The sequence below is a fragment of the Terrapene carolina genome, unplaced genomic scaffold (assembly GCF_002925995.2).
Source record: "Terrapene carolina triunguis isolate 2854851 unplaced genomic scaffold, T_m_triunguis-2.0 Scaffold558, whole genome shotgun sequence".
In the NCBI taxonomy this organism is placed as follows: Eukaryota; Metazoa; Chordata; order Testudines; family Emydidae; genus Terrapene; species Terrapene triunguis.
This window is the reverse complement of record NW_020664909.1, coordinates 2,032,070-2,056,203: the sequence shown is the minus strand read 5'-3', so window position 1 is coordinate 2,056,203 and position 24,134 is coordinate 2,032,070. Positions and strand designations below refer to the sequence as shown.

The 24,134-nt window shown below is 39.4% G+C and overlaps 2 protein-coding genes across 3 annotated transcripts in view; one reads left to right on the top strand and one right to left on the bottom strand.

The window, feature by feature from the left end:
- CMSS1 (cms1 ribosomal small subunit homolog) overlaps window positions 1-24,134 on the top strand; it is a 358,782-nt gene that overhangs the window by 10,028 nt on the left and 324,620 nt on the right. The gene's annotated exons all lie outside the window — the stretch shown is intronic.
- The window catches only part of FILIP1L (filamin A interacting protein 1 like), a 43,672-nt gene continuing 20,368 nt past the window's right edge, over window positions 831-24,134 (bottom strand). The window contains exons 1-3 of one of the 2 annotated variants that reach the window (XM_029913260.1): window positions 23,564-23,568; window positions 18,891-21,639; window positions 831-1,788 (exon numbers count right to left, since the gene is read on the bottom strand). In XM_029913260.1, the coding sequence (XP_029769120.1) occupies window positions 1,600-1,788; window positions 18,891-21,524 (2,823 nt within the window). In that variant the 5' untranslated portion in view covers window positions 21,525-21,639; window positions 23,564-23,568 and the 3' untranslated portion in view covers window positions 831-1,599. Of the gene's footprint in view, window positions 1,789-18,890; window positions 21,640-23,563; window positions 23,569-24,134 lie in introns of those variants that run through there. The other variant, XM_024216105.1, reaches the window with a different exon arrangement.

Here is a 24,134-nt window from a genome sequence, read left to right as displayed (position 1 = left end):
CCTGATTTGGGCGTGGCCCCAGCTGTGGCTGCTTCCCCAATCAGCCTACCTTTAACCCCTTCAGGGCCGGAGCCGGGTAACCGCCCCGCTACACAGAGGATCAACCTGCCACCTGTCGAGGGTGAGAAGCCCCGGTGGGCCAGCCTCTATTCCACCCTGGTCCCGAGGCCCGCCGGGGATGTCAGTTGGCGGCTCCTTCATGGGGCCGTGAGCACGGGCGTGTACTTGGCGCGGTTTACCCCTGTCCCTGACACCTGTCCTTTCTGCGGCGTGAGGGAGACCCTGGCTCACATTTACTTAGAGTGTGCCAGGTTGCAGCCCCTACACCGGCTCCTCACTGACATTATGTTGCGTTTTTGGTTACACTTTTCCCCTCACCTTCTCATTTATGCACTCCCTATCCGTGGCCCCACAAAGTCACAGGACCTCCTGGTCAACTTCCTCTTGGCCCTGGCTAAACAGGCCATCTATAAAACCAGGGAGAGGAGGTTGGCCGATAGAGGTTCCTGTGATTGTGGGGCCTGTTTCCGATCCTCTGTCTGTTCACGTATCCGGGCAGAGTTCCTCTGGGCGGCGTCCACTGGCTCCCTTGACACCTTTGAGAAGCAGTGGGCGCTGTCCGGGGTTCTCTGCTCGGTGTCCCCGTCAGGTTCCCTTCTTTTGACCCTTTAATCACACTCATGTCCCTGTTTTTACATTAGTTGTCCCCCGTAATCATTTGGGTTTTAGGTCCTGTGGGTCCTCCCCTTAGGCTGGGGGGGGGATCCTTTAGCAGTGGGCGGGCTTTGCCCGCCCACTTCCCGGAACCCAATAGGTACACAGAGGATCAACATTTTTCTTAGTCTTTCTCTTGCTCCTAATCTATTTATAGAATCTCTTCTTATTGCCATTTATGTTCCTTGCTAAATGTTACTCATTTTGTGCCTTAGCCTGTCTGATTTTGTCCCTACATGCTTGTGCTATTCTTTTGTAGTCATCCTTAGCAATTTGTCCATATTTCCACTTTGTAGGATTTCTCTTTGCTTTTCCGTTCATTAAAGAACTCTGTGTACGTTCGTGTTGCTCTGTTACTATCTTCCTTTCTTTCATTTGTATCGGGATAGTTTGCCAAGTATTATCTTCTCTCACTTAAATTTGAACCTAAAAATATCCACATTGAAACACAATTTCATAAGACCAACTGAAAACAAAATCCTTGTGTGATAACTTGTCATTATGATTGTAATCATTGCTGTAAATCTGCTAGGGTGGAATTAAGGTTGTGGTTATTAGTCGCAGAGGGGTGTGTGTCAAATTTTGGTTTATAATAGAAACTCATTTTGCAATTTAATTTGTCACTTCATGGTAAGGGCCAAATTCTGTTGCCATTAAACTTGCGGTAAATCAGGATTTACACTGGAGCACCGAGAGCAGAGTTTGGTCCAGAGAGTGTTACTGATGCATGAGTGTTGCAGTCTTTTTTTACAGACCTGTGAATAGTTTTATCTCACTACTTGTGGAAACATCACCTTTTTCTGAAACAGCCCTTAGAAGTAATTGCTACAGTGATTCACATTACTCAACAAATATATTTTACTCCTGGACATTGCAGAGAGTTGTTTACCTCTTCCCTCCATTTTGAAGGTAAGTGTTAGATACAGTTCTCATGATGTGTCGCTTTCCAGCATTGATTTCTTGGAGTGGTTTGTTAAGATGCCCAGTAGGTGTTTTCACAGGTAATTTAGTCGTGCTCATGGACTTTGGTTTGGGAATCCGAGTAGGAATTGTACGATGGAATACATCAGCAATCTTGAAATAAACCAAGAAAAAATGTAAGCAGTTAGGGTGGGTGGTTTGTATAGTTCTTTAGTGCTCTTTCTCAGCTTTTCAGAAAATAACATATATATTGATCTGATTAAGAACTGTTGTCGTAGTTTTCCTTGTTTTTCTGTTTTGTTTTATTTTTAATGGTACACTGAGGCACATGAAACAATGATAGTTTTTGAATGTGAAAATGATGGGGGAAGAATGAGTGTCTTGTTACTCTTTGGAGACTGTTGAAGGCTTCTTGTCTCTACATGGCAGCAAAGTCTGTGTAATTCAAGAAAAGTCTCAGAAGAGTTTATGGGGTTTTGCAGCAACACAAGTATTTTATTCTTGACTGAGCTATTACAGTCTACAACAAAATGCACCTTGTGGCTAAATCAACTAAATACTGAGTGGAAAAAAATGTATTTTAAAGATGGTCAAAAAGATTTCTATGCAATGTGATGAGGGGAAAAATGCCAATGCACATCAAGATATATAACCAAAGGCACCATATCATGAAGGACGGATGTGATATTGATAGCACTTCCCTGTACAGCTTTTGGGAGACCTGCCTCAAGTATTGATTTCAGTGCACCCTGCCTTCCAGGGATGCATCATGACACAATGAATAGCGCACAGGACTGAGAGTGAAGATACCTGGGATCTGTTCCCAGCTCTGCTATGGACTTGTTGTGTGACTTTGGCCAAATCATTTAATGTCTCTGTGTTCCAATTTCCCCACTTGTAAAGTGGGGATGATATTAATCTTCCTTTATAACAGGGGTAGGCAACCTATGGCATGGGTGCCGAAGGCAGCACGTGAGCTGATTTTCAGTGGCACTCACACTGCCCGGGTCCTGGCCACTGGTCCGGGGGGCTCTGCATTTTAATTTAATTTTAAATGAAGCTTCTTAAACATTTTAAAAACCTTATTTACTTTACATACAACAATAGTTTAGTTATATATTATAGACTTATAGAAAGAGACCTTCTAAAAACGTTAAAATGTATTACTGGCACACGAAACCTTAAATTAGAGTGAATAAATTAAGACTCAGCACATCACTTCTGAAAGGTTGCCGACCCCTGCTTTATAATTTGAGTATGTTGATGTCTATAGATGTAAATGACTCTATGAGTACTTACTGTTGTTCTGGGCACCTCCTTAGTGTTAATCTCTCTTTCGCTCTCTCCTGTGTGTGTGTGTGTGTGTGTGTGTGTGTGTGTAAAATCCTAGACCAGGGGTCGGCAACTGTTCAGAAGTGGTGTGCCGAGTCTTCATTTATTCACTCTAATTTAAGGTTTCGCGTGCCAGTAATACATTTTAATGTTTTTAGAAGGTCTCTTTCTATAAGTCTATAATATATAACTAAACTATTGTTGTATGTAAAGTAAATAAGGTTTTTTAAATGTTTAAGAAGCCTCATTTAAAATTAAATTAAAATGCAGAGCCCCCCGGACCGGTGGCCAGGACCCGGGCAGTGTGAGTGCCACTGAAAATCAGCTCGCGTGCCTATCCCTGCCCTAGACAAACTGGAGAGCACCAAAAAGAGCTGGAGCTGCCTTATCAGCAAAGATTTAAAGAAATACTTAGGTATAGCTTGGCCAGATGGCTATTCCATGGGGATGCATAGGTTTAATTGTTTGAAGAATGTGAACAGTAAAGAGAGAGTAGAATTATTCTTTTTAGGGGAGCCATTGTACTAGGCTTTGTACAAACCAATAACACAAAGGCTCCAGAGAACTCACAGTCCAGGATTCAGTCTATGTGCAGCTGGTGACTGAACTAACAAATGAGGGGGTGACAAGGTAACAGTACAATTGTTTAGGATGCTCAAGAGGTTGAGTATATCATAATGAAATTAAGAAAAGAAAAATTAAACGGACTTTACAGGATTAGAGTGTCTCAGTGTTGTCATTTAACTTCCTTCAGCAATAGAGTAATTTTATTTATTTTTGTGCTGGAGGCAGAACTTGCTCTGAATACAATGTTTATTGTATTTATCTTAACTGTATTAAGAAATCAGGGAAAGAATTAAGAAAGAAAAGTAACTTTTTTTTTCTTTATTGTGTGTGCATGAGTGTGGGTGGATGGGTGATATGTTGTTGCTTTATAAGCATAAGGCAAAACAACATTTGATTTTAACAGAAATATCTTGAGAAAAAATGGTAAACATTCCATTAATGCTGGTGAGGTTGCTATGGATTAGTAGTTTAGAGGTTAATTATAAGAGCAATTGTGATAAGTGGATAAATAGTTAAGTAATGTTTTTGCTCTTTCCTTGAATTGTTGTTGGAGGTTTAACTGCATTTTACAGTACAGTGTTTCCCTTTGGGGAGACATTCTAGTGTAGGTAAACAATTTAAAATAAATCAGTTGAAGTGCTCATGCAATAAGTGGCTGATCACCTTTGTTAGCCTTCTTAAAACAATCATTATTTTTTAACAATTTCCAGCTGATGTTAATTTTTTGTTTGTGTTTTTGCAGCAGTCAGATTTCCCATTGCAGAAAAAGTTTTTAAATTATGATTTAATGTGGCTTTGCAGTTTCTCACTGATAAATGATGATGTTTCAGATTCATTTGATATTGTTACTGATATGTGTATTAGAGAAATTATTCATTTGATAAGGCCTGGTCTACATAGTTTTTGTTTCTGTAAAACTGTTTTGGTTAAGGTATGATTTTTTTATTTTTTATTTTTTTAAATTTTAATTGTTTGAACCAAAATAGTTATGCTATTACAACCCCGAGTGTGAATGCAGTTACACTGGCTGTAAAGGTTCTCTATACTGGTATAAGACTTATCCATGTGTGAGTAAGCTATAGCAGTCCACGTGTTTCTAAACCAGTATAACTGCATCCACACTAGGGTAGTAGTAGCATTTTAACTATACCAGCATCGTTTAAGGGGTGCAACTTTTATGTCTAGACAAGGCCTTAACCCGATAAACTGTTTTTATAGTTCTTTCCCTCCTCTTTCAGCACCTGAAAGTAGGTTTCTTTTTCACCAGCCCTGTCTCACAGTTAGACAGTTCAAGAACGAATGTTCAAAGAGAGAGAGAGGAATGAATATAGTAAAAAACATGAACATTCAGTTTTCAAAACTAAAGGCTGAATCCAGTTAAAGCACTTAAGCACATGCTTAACTTTGTCTGACAGTCTCCTATTGACACACGTAAAGTTAAGCACCTACTTAAGTGTTTGCAGTGTTAGGGACTAAAAGATTGATTGAAAAATGTGAATCTCAGATATGAGGGTTGAAAAGAACCATTTTTGGGTCACCTTACCTAGATCATCCCCTTGTGTCGTGGTAGGGCTGTTGTTAGATAATTATCTGTGTTGTAAGTACACCGTGAGAATTATTGTCTGTAACACATGTTTAGATTCTTGGGTGTGAAGTACCACAGTTGTTATGGTTATATGGTGAGAGTTCTATAGAATGAATTCTCAATTAGTTCCTTGTTTAGTCTTGAGTGTACAGCATGGCAATGGTTATGTTCTAGTTATTAATTTTACTGCATCTGATGAAGTGGGTTCTAGCCCACGAAAGCTTATGCCCAAATAAATTTGTTAGTCTCTAAGGGCTTGTCTACACTACCGCGGTAGTTCGACGGCTGGCAATCGAACTTCCGGGTTCGATTTATCGCGTCTGGTGTGGACGCGATAATTCGAACCAGGAAGTGCTCGCCGTCGACTGCGGTACTCCACGTCAGCGAGAGGAGTACCGCGGAGTCGACGGGGGAGCCTGCCTGCCGTGTGTGGACCGCGTCTGAACCGCGGTAAATTCGAACTAAGGTATGTCGACTTCAGCTACGTTATTCACGTAGCTGAAGTTGCGTACCTTAGATCGAATTGGGGTGTTAGTGTAGACCAGGCCTTAGACAGAAAACATGCAGCCACATGTCATGCTATATACCATAGAGAAGTCAGAGTGGAGAGTTAGGGTTCAAGCAGATGGAGACAGCCATCAGATAGCTAGAACTGGTACCTTTCAACATGCCCATCTTGTCCCCCCACACACCCCTCCTGCTTTCCACACACACACACTTCTGAACCCCCAAAAAGGGTTAATTTACACTGATGACTCAGAAAACATAAAAGGAGAAAAATTCTAATTTGTTAAAATATCTGCTACTGTTTCATTTAAAATCAGGCCATCATTACAATTCCTTATCAAATGAATGCAAATAAGACACAAACATATAATGACTATAAATCTTCACGCTCAGAGCATAACCCAACTACTGACTGCCTGAGCTTAGAAATAGAATAAACTTCCCCCAAGCATGTTATTCCATAATTGTCCCTTGCAGAGTTTCCTGCCTCTGCCCACTGTCAAAAAAAGGACACAGGGCTAGATATGCCACTGGTCCAATCATGCATTACAATTTCCACATTACTAGGTATTCACTCTTCTCACCCAATTACTATTTACAATAACTGACATCCATTCTGGAGGTTAATTTAACATGCAGGAAGACAACGCCTGTTTATCAAATTGCAGTTTGCCCTGGTTCTCAGCACCCTACACCTTATTCGCTTTGACAATGAATCTTAACCGTTCATTTTAATGACTGCTGACATTACTGCCAACAAACCTTAACATATTTTACAAGCTAATCTTATTCTGTGAAATTAATATCTGAATCTAATGTTTTACTATCGTGCTTATAGATTGAGAACCAATGCTTGCTTTGCACATCTCAAACAAGGCCTATTTTTAAAGCCTAAACAGTAAGAATGTCTTTTTTTATACTTCCCCTTAATTAGTAGGCCTATATGTATTACACAATGGAAAACTTTGGAAATGACTAAGTCCCAGGTAGATAGTATCTTGGAATAGGCTAGTTTCTAGGGGTGTTTGGAGAGCAGAAGTGGGAACTGTGATGAAAAAGGGAAGCCGGGTGCTGGGAAGCAACAGTTGCTACTTAAAGGATGATTGAATTGAATTCCACACCCCCTGCCAACTCTCTGAACAGGGAGCAGAAAGGGGAGGGCATTTACATAGGGGAGGTCAGGGAGACAGACAGCAGTACTGAGGGACAGAGGGAGCAAGTAGCTGTACCAGCTCAGGGATTGCTTCTTCTGGTTGTCAGAAAGAAGACCGGAAAGCTGAGAGAATCCTTCATCTTCCCAGGAAAGGGACACAGAGGAGAGGGAATCAGTGTGCAAGAGGGTGGTGTGTATTTGCAGAAATTATTCTTGATGGGAATACTGACTTCCCTTCATTGACCCAGAACTAATATCACACTGAAGAAACAAAAACCAACACACATAATATTCTAATGGTTCATATCTTCCAAGTAATGCAGCGTAATAACTATAAAGTAATAACAACGAGGAGTCCTTGTGGTACCTTAGGCTTGGTCTACACTAAACCCCCAAATCGAACTAAGGTACGCAACTTCAGCTACGTGAATAACGTAGCTGAAGTTCAAAGTACCTTAGTTCGAACTTACCTCGGTCCACATACGGCAGGCGGGCTCCCCCGTCGACTCCGCGGTACTCCTCTCGTCTAGCTGGAGTACCGCAGTCGACGGCGAGCACTTCCTGGTTCAACTTATCGCGTCCAAACAAGACGCGATAAGTCGAACCCAGAACTTCGATTGCCAGCCGCCGAACTAGCGGCTGGGTGTAGACATACCCTTAGGCCTGGTCTACACTAACACCCCAATTCGATCTAAGGTACGCAACTTCAGCTACGTGAATAACGTAGCTGAAGTCGACATACCTTAGTTCGAATTTACCGCGGTTCAGACGCGGTCCACACACGGCAGGCAGGCTCCCCCGTCGACTCCGCGGTACTCCTCTCGCTGACGTGGAGTACCGCAGTCGACGGCGAGCACTTCCTGGTTCGAATTATCGCGTCCACACCAGACGCGATAAATCGAACCCGGAAGTTCGATTGCCAGCCGTCGAACTACCGCGGTAGTGTAGACAAGCCCTTAGGGATTTATGCCTTTCATTAATGGACAAAGGGGAGGGTGCAGTGCTCATGGCTAGCTTTCCTCGTGTATCTTTCTGCCTCCATTATAGAAATGCATCTAGGAAAGATAACATTAAATTCAGTTCTTTTTCAGCACTTTAGTTTGAAAGGTTTGAACAGCAGAGGGAGTCCTCTCTTAATTTTTGTTCTGCTCAAACTCTCTGTTGGCTGTGGGATGGCTCTGTACAGACCAGTTATGCAAACAACCATATGCATATCTTGACAGACCTTAGTTTGTCCTCAGATTGCTGAGGGCAGTTGAAGTGTGAGCCTGGTCTAGAAAGGGCATATGTATGAGGCTGCCAAAAAGAAATGTGGTGATTGCTTACCCCTTGTTTTAAAACATTTCTCCATGTGCTTCCTGAGGTCATTAAAAGCTCAGTCTTGCTGTCCTTTTCATGAGTGAGTTAGGGCTAAGTAAGGAGGGCAGGATTGGGCCCAAAGTAGCATTCTCTTTTTAGTTGCCAAATGATAAGTTGTTGATTTGTATAGTTCTCTCCAGCCTCCCCCACCCCAGCGCCCTTCCAGTTAGTCCTGTTTCACTGAGCCCCTCTGTTTTCATTCTGAAATCTTTCAGGAAGTCAGAATGAAGGTTTTCAGCGTGTGTGTGTGTGTGTGTGTGTGTGTGTGTGTGTGTGTGTGTGATTATTTAGAAACACTGTACTGTTATGCAACAAAGGTCCCAAATGCTGCATCTTGCTGCTGTAGGGGTTTAGGTAACTGCTGTAGTATTTCATTTTTTACAGTTGCTAATGTGCTCTCTTCTGTCTTTGCCTTATGGAACCCTGGTCAACACTCTGAGGCCAAGAATTCCCAACTTGATGCTCAACTTTAGACAGCCTACATACCCTCTGAAGATACGAAAATAAGTAGTCTGACTTTTAAGGGGTACGGAGCACCCACTGTTCCTCCCTTAGCTGAGGGAGAAAAAGACATTTTGGAGCTGAGATTTGAATAAAGAGAAGCAAGTTGATAGGGTAGAGATGCTTGCAGGAGCTGCAGAGGAGAAGGCCTTTGTGCAGACATTGGGGAGATAGTGGGATGTACATAGAACACAGTGGGTGTGACCACAGTGGGTGGTCCATGGAGGATTTTCAGAAGCTCTGAAATGAATCCTGGAATGAATAGGAATCCAGTAATGCTGAGTAGCTTCACTTAAATCCTGCTGTAGTAGTTCATATACCAAACTGGCACTAGATTGTTTATTCCTCTCCAGAGGTATTAATGTTAAACAAAACCAATTTAGTTACAGATGCGCAAACAAAGCATCTGCAACCACATTTCTCTTCAGTTTCTATCTTCTGATTTAAAGGGATGCTGTCATGGCTGACTTTTTCAAAATATGGCCTGTCTTTTTCATGTATCTGTAAGTAGTCAGCGTAGTGAGTTTACACAGTGCCTTTCCTCTTAAAATTTCTTCTTCTATGCTTTTTTCATTTTCTTTATTCAAACTGCAGAGGCAGTGCCCATGAACAAACCCTACAGTTACTGACTGTAGTGCATGGTTAGGGTGCAGAATGGAGAATCTAGACACCTGTGTTTTAATCTTGGCTATGCCACTGACTCACTTTTTGACTGTGGGCAAGTCACTTCACATTTCTGAACCTGTTTCCTCATTTCTGAAGTGGGGTTAAAGATTCTTGTCCTCCTTTGTAAAATGCTTTGTGTCAGATTGTGATACCCATTTCAATGTGACTATTTGTGGTACAAGGTACCATTGAACATATATAACACAGGCTGGCCTTTTGCGATCTGTGCCTGAGACATATCATTATTAATTTATTATTAAAATTTATGTATTTGTTGTTACAATTAGTAACGGGGAAGGAAGATATCAATAAAACCGTTTCGGACGTACAGTGGTGGCTATTGCCCCTAAAGTGCACACTGGCATTTCAAAACCTGTAGGAGAAATTTAAAAAATTCTGGCACTGCCTTTAATTAAAAAAAAAAGCCTAATTGACGTTGAATTGGATATAGAACTTTAAAAAGGGGGGGTGGGGTGGGGAATTGCTCCTGGGTATTCAGGCCTGTCTGCCAAGTGTTAAACTGGATCATGTTTTTATGGTTGAATTGTAAACACCTTAGAAACTGGTGTCTCTGTAGAAATGCTGACAGGTCCTTAACTGTAGCAGTGTGAATGGCTCACTATTACCATATTGTAAAGTACCAAGGGTGTTGAGCCAGTTGGCTCACTGGATAATCCTAACCCTATAATTTTGCATGTAGTGGACAGCTCATGCTGTGGAACTAAATTCTCTTGGATTTTGCCATTTTTAACTGGAAGTTAGAGGAGGAAAGGATTGGAAAAAGGTTAATTGTAATAACTTGTGGTGTTGATTTTTGCTTTACAATCCATATGATGCCCCAAGGGTATCTTGATTTTTATTGTAGAGTGTTTCATTTGCAGTGAGAGCAGGATAGAATTGCTTAGTTTCATGAACTTGAACTATTCAGAAGGAAAATTTATATTAGAAGTAGATGCAATTTCTGCACCTGTGACATGATCTTTGTCAAAAGCTCAACCACATAGGGGAGGTTTGGTGCATAAAGATATTATTTTTTAGACTTTTCTGTGGAGCTCATCTCTACAATATCTGAGCACCGTATAAAGAAGGCAAGTGTTAATATCCCCATTTTGATGGTGGGGAACTGAGACGCAGAGAGGTCACACAGGGAATCAGGCAGAGTTGGGAATAGAAGCCAGAATATCCAGAGTCCCTTTCAAAAACCTTAACTACCAAAATTTTATCATATACCCTTCTTCTCTTCAGGATTGTCTTAACTAGGACATTTTATCATCTTTAAACTTGGCTTTTAATCATTGAGATAGCTGACACAGTGCTGACTGGTCAGCATAAACAAAGACATTTTGTGCCCATCATCAGGTCATCATCAATGAGCTGTGGGTAAAGTCTACCAGGACCAGGGTTTACCCAGGAGTAGTTGATGTAGTGATGAACACAATTTGTTCTTTTCTGCAGTGACTAGTCATCCATGGTCAGTGTTGTGTCGCCTAACTCAGTAGTTAAAAATTGTGTTTAAATGCAATTAAATTGTCTAGTGAAGACAAGCCTGTGTTCCACAAGCAAGGTATTGCTTGAGCTTAAAGGGAAATCTCCATTTTCTGTTAGTAGTTTAATTAGAGGACTTATTCACTCTGTAGGCTGGCCCCTAGAAGTGCCAATACTTGAGTAGGATTGATTCTATCCAGTAGAGGGCAGTGTTGACACTTGTATGTTAGCCCGTTACCTCCATGTACATTGATAATGTTTTCAATAAACTCATTTCCTCTTGGTTTAAATCTGTTTATCTATTCCTTGCATAAGATTGTTGGCAGCAGAGATTCTTTTGTACAGATTCTGGGCAACTAAGGATTGCTGTAATAACTTTTTTTATAGTGTTTTGTTTTCAAAATGATTAGGGTGACCAGATGTCCCGATATTAGGGGTTTTGTCTTATTTAGCCAACCCTCCCCCCCCCCCCCCCCCCAAAAAAAAAAATCCCGATTTTTCACACTTGCTCTCTGGTCACCTTAAAAAAGATGCATATGAAGCTGTAGGACTAGACGTAAATGTATTTTAAAGCAGAACTTTCTTCAATACTGGGATTGATTTTGTGCAAAAATGTAAATACATATTCCCCTCCTTCCCCCCCCCCATTATTATTTACCATACTTTGTGGGAGCACACAGAGGTCAACCGTGTTGGGGCCCCATTGTGTTGGTTAGTGCACAAACATTTGGAAAAGAACAATCTCTGCCCCAAAGAGCTCACGAATGGGGTCCACATTTGGATTCTTGGGAACTGCTGTAGATTTCAGGGTAAGTTTTTTTCTTCTGTGAAATCCACATTTTAAAAGAGTTTTAATCAGGATCACCTTCTAGTCTGTGGTGGGATGTTTTTGTTTTTTGTTTTTTGTGGTATTCACTTCTAAAAGAGAAACACGGTCTGTAATGACCTGAGTATGAGTTTAAGAACTCCTGAGTTTTAATCTTGTCCAGGACTGACTCGCTCTGTGGCTTTGAAGAAGTCACTTAACCCTTCTATCTCAATTTCTTCAGCTATAAAATGAAGACATTGTTTCTTACCTTCCTCACAGGGGTGCTGTGAACATTAATTAAAGTTAGTATTGTACTTTGAAGATGAGAGTGTTACGTACTGTATGTGCTAAGTATTTTTGAGGGTAGTGCCAATATCTAAGTGAATACACACTTTTTCCCTTTTCAGAGAAACCATCAACAAGATGAAAGCCTTTTCTGGTATATTTAAAACCTCTTTACATGTGAATCCCACTCTGTGCCCTGTTATGAATCATGTTTGGTCGTAACAGTTGACTAAACTGATTATTTCGAGTGTGTGTCTCTGTTTGAGTCCCCTCAGCATGTTGGACAGGAGGTTATGTTCTCGTGCAGAGAATGCAATAATACTCTGTGGCTGTTGGTTGTAGGATTTGTCCTTGTAATAGCATTTCACAGTCAGATTATATTTGTTAAAACCTTCCTGTTACTGGGGTGGTTTTAGCATTTGATTTTAGCATTAAAATGTCTCTCTCACACCCACCCGTGAACTCTTAAGATCTTTTCTTGTTACATTGGTAACATAATGTTTGTTCTACCGATTGCTTAAGTCTGGAGATTTGGGAGTTGAGTCAGCTTTTGTTTAGCCTGTCTCAATATCGAATATTTCCTAGTAATCATGCACATGGTTCCTCCATCTCCATGCCCCAACCCAGTAGCATCAGCTTCATCTTAATCATTCTGCCATACAATTATTTCCCAATTTCTTTCTATGTGGGGAAGGATGCATTTTAAAACCTTGTAAGAGATGTAAGGAGTCCCAGTTTCCCCCCCCCCCCCAGCTTTACTTGTCTATTCTCCTTCTGGATAAGGCGGAGTTAGCTGGCTGTACCTTCAATTTTCATCAATTCATCTCCTTAACTAGCTATTAGGGGTTGCTGTTGAACAATGTCAGGCACTGTCTCTCAATAATTGGATGAGCACGTTACTTCTGCAGTATTTTAACCTGTGAATTTTCCAAACAGCAGAAGACTGGGACCAAAAGTCAAAAGTATGTCTCTTGCAAGAAGGTAGAAAGCACTGCCGTGCTACTAGGCTGGCCCTCCTTCCAAATAAATGGGCAAGGTTTTCAAACCTGTGTGCCTAAAATTACTCTCCTTTTTCCATATTTAGACACCTAAATAAATGGCCTGACTTTCAAATGTGGTGAGCACCCAGCAGCTCCCATCGTGCTTATCTTCAACGTGAAAATCCAGTCTGTCATGGGAGGATGCGGTTGAGGACACACAGGGGACAGTCATGTTGGGCATCAAAGAAGTGTGCCAAAAAGGGTGCTAGCTCCTCCCTTTCCATAACCAGTTAACCCCCCTCCTCCTTCTCTGAGTTTTTGACTCCATATCCAGGGGAAGGGTTTGTTCAAAGGCTTGTTAGGAGAAGGGCTCACTGAAGGGTTTGGGAAGGGGTTAGTGTCAATGCATGATGAGACTTGCAAGAGTGGCCTTTGAAATGCTGGCAGCTTCTTAAGGTGATCATTCTGCAGGGGTTTACAAAGAACAGGGCAAAATATTGGATTTGGACATTCCTGTTTTTCAAGGGCATATAGTGATCCTTACTGTTTGTCTTATGAGAAGGATGGAAGAGAGGCCTTAGTTGAACTTGCTTTCTAGGGAAATCTTTTGTGTACACCTGATCTAGAAACGTTTTGTTTAATAATCAAGTATCTTTTTTCTATATATTTTTTTTACTATAGTTTGGTAATTTCTTAAAGTCAAAGGGGGAGAAAATACTTTTTCCCTGTAGAAGTGAACCATGAAGCAGAACAGAGCAACCTGTCTTGTTTTTTTGTCCTTTACTGCTTCCGTGTGACGTATAAGAATAGCCTCAAGCTTGCTTCCGCCCTCTGGCACGTGCGTGCGCTCATACAGTTTGATTTTAACTTTAGAAATGTCAGGGTCTCTTTTTTGGTAGAGAATGTGAGCAAGATCTTCTGAAAGTCTGAATTGTGAGATGCTGTTTGAGGCTGTAAACCTGAGTTGTAGTTTTCTCTCTTTCCCCAACTGAGACAATAAGAACGGCCATACTGGATCAGACCAAAGGCCCATCTAGCCCAGTATCCTGTCTTCCGACAGTGGCCAATGCCAGGTGACCCAGAGGGAATGAATGGAACAGGTAATCTCAAGTGATTCATCCCCTGTCGCCCATTCCCAGCTTCTGGCAAACAGAGGCTAGAGACACCATCCCTGCCCATCCTGGCTCATAGCCATTGATGGACCTATCCTCCATGAACTTGTCTAGTTCTTTTTTGAACCCTGTTATAGTCTTGGCCTTCACAACATTCTCTGGCAAAGAGTTCCACAGGTGGACTGTGAGTTGTGTGGAAAAAATACTTCCTTTTGTTTGTTTGTTTTAAATCTGCTGCCTATTAACAATCTAACAACAGTTTACCTGTGGCAATGTGGATGGCAGTACGGGCTAGCTGCCCGAGTGCAGTCCTGTTTGTGACCCTCAGGAAGTACTCGAGTGGTTAATCCATGTCACTGCCTGCACCACTGCAGCTACACTGTGGTTTTTAGCACACTAGCTTCATCAAAGCTAGCGTGTATACACCTACGCAACCTGGAATTATACCTCCCAGCTACAGTGTAGATGTACCCTAAGACTAGGCAACCCCTATTCTCTTCCCCTTTCAAGACTGAGAATATTCCCCTCCCCTCAGCTGTGTAGAGGGAGAGCCGCACTTAAGGTTACAACCTCATGTGATATCGTACTTCCAGAAATCTTGCTGAAATCTTCCAACAAAAAGATCTGCACTTTCTATTGTAATTATGTAGAACAAAATATTTTAAAAGCTCTTTGATAGTCTTCATACACAATAATGAAGCACAATAAGAGGCTTAAACCTTTTTTGCACTTTTCTGGTAATCTTTAAAAACAAGAACCCAAGATTCAGATATGTCCTACTCTTATTTTTGTTCTGACTTCTCACAACAAAGGCACAGTTAAAAATGGAAAGAGAAGTAAGGATAGAATGGAAGAGAGTCAGTGACCATCTCAGGGAATCTATACATGGTACAAGGAAGAAGGTCACCAAATCTATCCACCTCCTCTTCCACGCTAGAAATTGTTCCATTTCCTGTGGTGCTAGTATGGTTTAATATTATGCTAACTATTTATCCACAGCTATGTCCATTTTTAACATCTGCACCCAAGTTAATTATTTTTAATTACTTTATAAATAAAAGGACAACAAATTTTCTTCAAAACCTTGGGTCAGTGGCCGTTACACAAAATCTGAAGTCTTTCATTTTCTCTTTCTCTGTCTGACACACATGCATGACATGCAAGTCTGTGTTTTGGTTAGCAAAATATCCAGTTGATGTGGTCTACTTATTTTTTTTCCCCCCCTTCAAAACAGTCTGTGCTTTGAGCATGGCATGGTGTTCTGTTCCAGAGATTCAATTAATCTGATCCAGCCGGGTTAACATTTTCTGTATTCATACTTTCACTATTATTATTATTTATTTGCATTATTACAGTAGTACTTAAAGGCCCTTCTCAGGTTTGGGGCTTAGTTGTGCTAGCTGCTGGAAAAACACAAAAGATAGTTTCCACTTGCAAAATGAAATAGTGATCCTGACCCTATTTTTGTAAAGTATTTTGAGATCCTCTCATGAAAACTGCTTTATATTTGCTATATTGTTATTCATTATTATATTTTAATATTATAATACTTTGAACTTTTAATATAGCACCTTTCATCAAGGGCTCATAAAGCAATTTATAGATAAATTAACTGAGCTTCATCCTCCACCCCACCAGTGACGTAGGTAAATATTATCATGCCTGTTTTAGAGATGGGAAAATTGAGAGCTGGAGAGGTGAAGTGACTTGCCCAAGATGACGTAGGGAAGTAGTAGCCGTGCCTTCAACCACTAGACAATGATTCCTTTCTTTGTGACAACCTTAAAGCTACCTTCTTTTAGTTAAGAAAGTTATTTAAAATGAATTATGCTACAGTCTGTAAATATATCCAGCAATGCATTTGCTCCCTCATGCACTACTGATCAGCTCTTTGGAATAAGAGAAAAGTGAACAGTTTGTCTTCTGAAAGCCTGACTTGTAATTGAAGTTGTTGCTCCATCTTGCTCCTGTGTAAGTCAATGGCAAAAATAAATACATCTCGGAGTCCATGACCCTGCAAGTATGATATGTTTAGTCTCTTTGACAGAGGGCATATCTGTTGATCTTAATCAAAAGGTATACTGTTATGGGAAATGTGACAAAGATGCTCACAGGCAAGTTTGATGCAACTTTTCTGTGAATAGTAATATCCTATGGCTGTTTCCTTTGGCTTTTGTTAATTAAAAAATATTTTCCTGTAGTGAAAATAGTCTCTTAGTAAAAAATGAACAAGGCAGAATAAGCACTATCCTGTTGAATAATTAAACTTTTTAATGGTGTGATCTCTGGTCTAGGTCTTTTAATTCACTTAACATAGAACTCTTGTTCAGAAGAACAGGGCAACTGTCCAAAGGACAAGAAATGACTAAATCTAATTCTTGCTGTATAGTTAGTTTTTTTTGAAAGACATTGTAACAGATTACTGCCTAGTTGTTGTTAATCAACTAATTTCTGTGCATCTGGTTAGATTGCAGATGCAAACCAGAATATTTTGTTTTCTACATAATTTTAAAATAAAAACAAAATGTAACGCTAAATGTATGAGGACAGTAATAGGATTTTTTTTAAAGGACTCTGGCATTTTCAGTATTTTCAAATGTCTGCTAACAGAAGATTGGTGATTACTGCAGAGTTATGCACTGTTGTGAAATGTGCATACCTACAGGATCTTAACAGTGTATGTTGAAAATTAGTTACGTAGAGATCTAATGTCCATTTTGGATTGGCACTGCAGAAAAGAATGCTAAAGCCAAATGTAATAAAGGGTATGTTATTACCGTCATATAAGATTATGCTCCTTTCGGTCTTGATTCTACAAGATGCTGAACACCTAGTGATAAGTAACTCCCATTGAAGTCAGTGGATGCTGAAGTCAATAAGCACCTTGCAGGATAAGAACCTTAAGGAACATCACATGCTGAGCCTGATTCTGGTTCCACTCAATTCAGCTTCTGAAGTAATTGGAGTTAAATGGATGTAAAACAGGAGCAAAGGGCTTAATCCAAAGCCCACTTTGGATCAGGCTGTAAGCGAGATTGGGTTGGGCTCACACTATCTTGTATAGTTTAAATCTTTTAAAAAATGCTGTTGCAATACTCTGGTGCACTTCTTAAAAAAATGATTTAATTGAAACTCCCATGGACCTTACTTTTATTTCTTTTTCCATCATTGCTGATTATCAAGATAAATTTTTGTGTTTTCTAAATAGAAACTTTTCCTTTTACAATCAGCCATTGTCTTCTGTCATAATCATTAGCTCCCCATTCAGCTTTAGCACGTGCTTAAAGTCCTTTGCTGAATCAGTGTTGAAGGACAATTAATATCACAGTTCATAATCATGGAAAAGATTATCTTTATTCTGCCCAGTTCATCTTGAGCTGTGATGTCTGAAGTAGAGAGCTTCTATTTGTGCACAAATCTCTTTATGATGATTAGCAAAGTGGTGAAAAGATTTGTTTTCTAAATGCATAATTAAAATTGATGTTTAACTTTTTAAAAAGCTGTTTTTAAAAGAGTGAATTTCAGTAGTAGCTCTTTATTTAGAGAAAGAGAGGATTTGGGGAAGTGAATTCGAGACCTTTCGGCCTTATAAATAATTCAAAATGAAGCTCTGGTGTCACTGTATGTAATGTTCTCCAAGAGGTTAGCATTGATTGCTTCTTACTCTTGGTATACAGACAAATTGAGGCCAGCATTGCTTATACTATTGTCATTATTTATTATTATATGCACTAATATAGCGTCCATCGCTGTGGTGTGTGACACAGTTTTGTCTAAATAGCGGAATTGTATTATTAGTGTCTGTACTGTGTCTGGAGGGATGTATAAATTCAAATAGCTGGACTATAGTATTCTCATTTTTTGTAACCAACCTATTTTATCATTTCAGAAACTATAAGGTGTCCTATCATTCATTTTGCTTTCTTTTCTTCACTGTGCCTAACTAATATGTAGAATGATGGACTGTAATCTGGGTTCCAACCCAGCTGCCTCCTTCCCTCCTACTTTGAATAATAAAATTATGCTGTAGAGCCATTCTTCTGGTTGGTCTTTTTAAAATGTAAATGTTGCTGTTCACATTCTTACAAGGTCTTTAAATGTTAGTATTTTTAATGTAGAGTAAGAGCTTACCTTACGGAAAAAGAAAATATTTCTGTGATATAAACTTCTCAACTCAACCCAATCACAAAGGAAAGATTTGAAGGAGGAAACAGATTGAGTTTTAACAGAATGACAAAGTGTTTAAAAAAATCCACACTCTCAAAATCCCCAGTGATTGACATGCCCCAAAACATGTGATTTATGCATCATGAACTTAAAATTGGTACTGTACATGTGATTTTGTGTGTGTTTGATCTAAAAATAATAATTTGAGTAATAAGGCTAGGAAAAATTGGGGAATAGAAGAAAGGTAATGAAATAGTTCTTATCTGTATTTAGCAGGCATTTCAAGGATTAAAATAAAAGTCTGTCATACATGCAAAAATACAAAATGCACGCACACACACACACACACACACACACACCAAAAGAACAAATAATTCTGCAAGCAATGGTAAAAACAACCAATTATTTACTGTTTTGTAATGTTAAAATATTTCACCAATACACCTTGCAATCAAAAGTAATGTGAGTTATGGAAAATGGAAATACATAAAGATGCATTTATACAAGTGGAAGACTAAATATTTTACATCAAGATATTTCAGTGAAAAGATATACAGTAAGTGCACACTTGATATGACTAAGCAAGCAAAACTTAATGTTAGTTCCAAATAGCATTGTACAGTTCATGCACAGATCTCTCCCAACATAAAGGGGGGGTTTCCAAATTATTCTTGCTGGGATGAAAAATAGGATGGGTTGCTGGTAAAGGAGTCAGCATGAATGGGGATCAGTTATAGACATTACTTACTGTAATTTGTGATTGCCGTGGGAGAGGAGTGGCTGTTGGTGTGATTGTGATACTGCTTGTGATTTTACTAGTAGGCTTACTGGGTGTTCCATTAGTTAGTGCTGGAGTTCTGTTATCCTGAATTGGAGTACAAGGTTTTGCTGAATTAGCAAGAGCCTGAACATAAGGACTTCCTAAATGAATATGGATTTTATTATCCTCAGTAGTTATTACACTTGAACCAGTGCTGTTAGATCTTTGAAAGTGCCATGACGATTGCCTGTCTGGGGATACTCTAAAAAGAGTATGCTTGGCACCAATTTCCAAAGGCTCTGGAGAAAGCATTTGTTCCGGAGAACTTGAAGAACCTGTCAGAGCCAACGGAGACATTGTCCTTTCTGGAGTTATTGAGCCACATGATTCAGGAGTTTGAGATCTTGCAAAAGTAGCCAATGTGATAGGTGGCACGGCTTGCTCTGGACTCATGTAACCATCAGCTATTTTTGATTTTAAAGGTGTTAAAGAGGCATTTTGAATAATGGTTATTCTTTGCTTTGGTGTGCCACAGTTGGGTATAACTGCTGTACTAGTGTAAGAGTGAGGACTGTCTGTAGTAGGGCTTGTTATTTCAAGGGTAGCTGTGTTTTGTCCATGGTCTGGTGTAACCTTTATATGAAGAGGCTGACCAGGTGTATGACTTAGAACTAAGTCTCGTGGCTGTGCACAATTTCCATTCTGTTTGTCATGAATTTTTCCATTTTGAGGATGGCTTTCTTTGGACTTCATCCATGGGATCCATAACTTTTTGTTTACTGCATTTGCAACGGATGAATTGCATTTGAAAGACACTGTTTGCTCCTCATCATTGTTTTCGTCTTCATTATCACTCTCTTCATACAATTGCCCATTTATGACTGCTCGTTCTAAAGGAACAAGGCTCTTGTAATCAGGTGGTTCATTGTCTGCTGGATCTGTCTGGACTTCTTTAGAGAAAACCTGCAAGTCAGAAATTCTCCTTCCATTAAGACTCGGTCTAAGGCTCTTACTGAAGCGTCTGTATCTCTCTAATTCTTTGGTAAGGCTATCCATTTCTCTTGCTAACTCCCTGTTTTTGTTTTCTTGCTGGGTGAGTTTCTTCTGTAGGACCATATGGTCACCCCGCAGATGACATATTAGGTCTTCTGTTGCCATGTACTCGTGAATTTTCTCTTTCAATGCATCTACCTCTCTAGACAGGTGCCCTGACTTTGCTGCTTCTTCTTTAAGTTTTTTGAAAAGCCACTGTTCTTGGTTGGACTCGGCCTTCTCTACTAATTTATACCTAGCCAGTTCCATTTTTACAACCTCCAGTTCTTCTGATAGAAATTTAGCTTTGTCTCGTTCATTGATGTATCTTCGCTCTAGAGACTCAAATTCATCTTCAGTTTTCATGAGATCATCCTCTATGGCCTTCATTTCTTTCAGCTTATTTTTCAGCCTCTCAACTTCTTGGGCAAGTTCTTTAATCTTGTTGTTCTCCTGCTGTAAGGATGTGCTTGATTTAGTTGTCTCTTTGAGTTTATTTTTAAGAAACTCTTTTTCAGTGACTTCTAGTGACTGAAGCCTTTTCCTTAGAATATTTACCTTGGAAAAGAGATCATTTCCTTTCTCTTCCTCTGCTTTTAGTTTTTTTTTCAGTTCATCCCTTTCCTTTGTTACACTGGACATTTTTTCCTCTGCATCAGATTTTGATTTCAGTGCCTTTTTACTTTCCTCAATTAGTTTTTCTGTAACTGACATCACTTTCTTTTGCTCCACCTCAAGTTGGGAAGTTGTAGATTGTAACTTTTCTTCTGTTTGCTTTATTTTTTCACTCATTGTCTTTCTTTCATCCACAAGCATGACCGTTAATGTTTTCAGTTTAGTTAAATCTTCCTTGAGTGTGAATTCTGTTTTTTCTAACTTGATTTCAATGGCTTCAAGCTCTCCAATTCTAGCTTTTAAGCCTTCCAATTCCTGAGACAATTGCTTTGTTAACATTTTTTCTTTTTCTAGATTGCATTTCAGAGCGTAACATTCTTGTTTGCTCTTGTTGAAAGCATCTTCTAATTTCTCCAGCTCCATAATTCTTTTGTTGAGTTTGTCAACTTCTGCTTTAAAGTTCTTGTTTTGTTCTGCTTCTTTTTCTAATTTTTTATTAAGCGCTCTACACTGATCTTCCATTTTTATGAGCTCTTCATCTTTACCTTCCATTTCCAGGACACGTTTCCGTAATTCTTCTACTTCAGACATAAGAGTGGAATTTCCACATTCTCCTTTATTAATTTTTTCCCTTATGTCTTGCAGTTCTTCCTCTGCTTTTCGTAAAGACTTATTAGTCTCCTCTAATTCATCAATTTGTCGAGTGAGTGCTGTTAATTTTATCCGGAGCTGGCGATTCTGGCTGTCTTCATTGGTTAGTTTGGCCATCATTGTTTCTTGTTCTTGGGAAATCTTATTGGTTTGCGCTTGCAATTCTGCTTCCAGCCTGATGGCTTTCTGCTTCTCTTCTTCTGCTTTTGCTTCAGCGATGGTGAGTTTCTCGTGTACTTGCTCTGCAGTAGTGATTAGCTCTTGGATTTTTTGACTTTGTTGGTTCAACTGTTCTGTAAGTCTTTGCTGTTCATCCACCACCATTAAAGCAAATGATTTCAGTTTTGTCAGTTCTTCTTTCAATTTAGTTATTTTCTCGTTGTTTTCCTTCTCTTTTTTTGCCTGATAGGCTGTTTCTTGGTCAATCAGCTTTTTCAATCTGAAAAACACAAAGTATGTTTGTTTTATTTTGTAGTGGATTTTTCAAAATACATGTGTTTAGAATTATGATACCATCTAGAGTAGAGGTGAACAAAGTGCAATCTATGATGTAACCTGAGGCTGCCTGACTTTGTCATGCAGCAGAAAAGGCTACAGAGACTAGAAGTCCTCACATTAAGTGCCTCATTTTAACCAGAGATGCCAGTCCATGTTGCTTATTCAGATCTTTGGGCTCTACTAACTGTTTCTGCAATAAAGGTACAGTACAGCCTTCAGGCTTCTGCATTTGCCAATACAACTCCATCAATTGGGCAAGCTTCAGACACCTCACTATAGAACAAAATTCAATTGTCTGGTTCCTAAGGTCTGGTCTGCACACACTGTTTATATACCTATTTAGCTGTATTGGTTATTTAGAAATTGATTTAGGTAAATCAGTACTACAATCTAGTGTGGATGTCCAAAGTAAGGGGTTGCATTGATTTAATTATGTCAGTGTAACAACTGATATAGCTAAATTAATACAAAAACAGTGTGTCAGCCATTTCTAAGTGAAAAGGGATCCTTGCCATCTTGTAGCAGTCTAATTCTGCTGTAAACAGGTAAATGCTTAGGTTGGTAGTTGTTGTTTTGCACCTCAAAAATCCCAAATTCCTTGTTTTCCAAAACTCAGGTCTGATGGTGTATCTGAAAGTCATAGTATGAAACCTTGCCTTTTCGTGAAGGCTTGAGGTGTTCCTTGAGATTTTCCTAAAATCAGGTTTTACCTGTAACTGTTGTAGCTCAAGTATAGATTCATAATCTGCAGTCTCAGCAACACCTACCCATTTGGCAGTAATAGAGCCTGGATTCTTACATGGTAGTAGAAAGCTGCTGACACTATTTAGGTTGATCTGGTACTTGTCCCTTTGTAATGGTGGCAGTGAGTAGAGGTTTCCGACATTGGCTATACAAAATTTCTCACAGCACATTCACTGTACCCAAGGTATTTATTCTGTTACAGCAAATAAATCATTGCTCTTGCAGTGAAGTTCTTTATGTGCAAAATTGACAGCATGAACAATAATAATAAAATGTAGTAAGCTTAACTTATATGGAATCATTCTGACAAACATTGTCAAATTATTTACAGAGTTTTTAATAATATAATTGGGAAATGGACATTAAATGGCGTCGGCAAGGGGAGAATTTTTTAAATGAACTTTGAGAAATGACAGTGGGTTGATAAGGCAGATGAATACAGGAAGTCGGCTCAAAATGGCAGGAGGAACAGAGTCAAAGACTTATTACAACATTGTTGGTATTTAAAAAAAAGTTCTGCTTAATGACTCTTTCATTTTTATATATTACAACTTGTATTTGTAAATCTCCCTGTCTTCCCCACCCCTACCTCTGAGTGCTTTAGTAGTGAAGTTCAGTTGATGATTTGGTGTTGCCATAGACACAAAACTATAACAGAAGCATAACTAGCAGTTTCATTTGGACTCGTTCAGCTTTTGTGTGTGCCTGAGGTTAGCCATCTTATAATAATGCTGGTTGAATTTATTCCAACTTATTAGTCTTGGTTTTACTTTATCAAATTGTTTCCTTAGCTTGATCGTTCTTTTTTAAAGGGATACTATCTGGACAAGGACCAAATGAGTAATACCTAAATTAGCTGTTGAATATATTACTGATTATCTTTTAATTAGGTGATATCTACTTAGCCCAAAAAACAAAAATGTTTGAATTCTTGCTATGTCTTAAAGTTTTATTTCTAGAGGACGTGGTTGGCCACAAAACCTTAAACAGTTCTAACTTTTCCGTGGTTGTTTTATAGTGATTTTATAATGCAATTTAGTTAACAGATTTTTCTTTAATTTAAATGTTTCAGTTGACTGGTGTCTAAGTGAGTAGTCACAGAAATCTTTCAATATGTGTACCTTATATGCATTCCAGTTTGTATCTTCATTCTCTTCTATAGCGTTATCTCTCTAGTTACTGGGACTGCTTGTTAAAGTAAGGGACCACCTGAGTCTTAATAAAGTCTTTGCTGAATAAGGGCCTGAGACTCAAGTGAGGTACACAAATTGAGCTTTGATCAAGTCTGTTCTGCGTCTGTATTTGAACAAGCTAATTATATTACCGGTACTGTCCTGGCTTAATGTCTAATCTGGGTGAATTCTCTGGGGCCCAGTCTGTTTGGTCATTCTGAAGTCCTAGTCAGGCATCTGGAAGGGATGTCTGCAGTATATTGAAAACATTATCCTTCACTGAATTTTTTTTTTAAATGGAATTTTGAAAACCTACTGGGAATAAAAAGCAAGTGTTTCTGTACCCTGTACCCTCAAATTCATCTCTTCCTCAGCCTGCAAAAAAACCCCAACCCAAGTAAACAATAGCTATCATCACTTTGCTTCTATGTTGTATCCCATTCCCATTCCCACATCTGTCTTTGTAAAATGTATGCTTTTTGGGGCATGGATTATATCTTCCCCTGGGTTTAGAAAACAC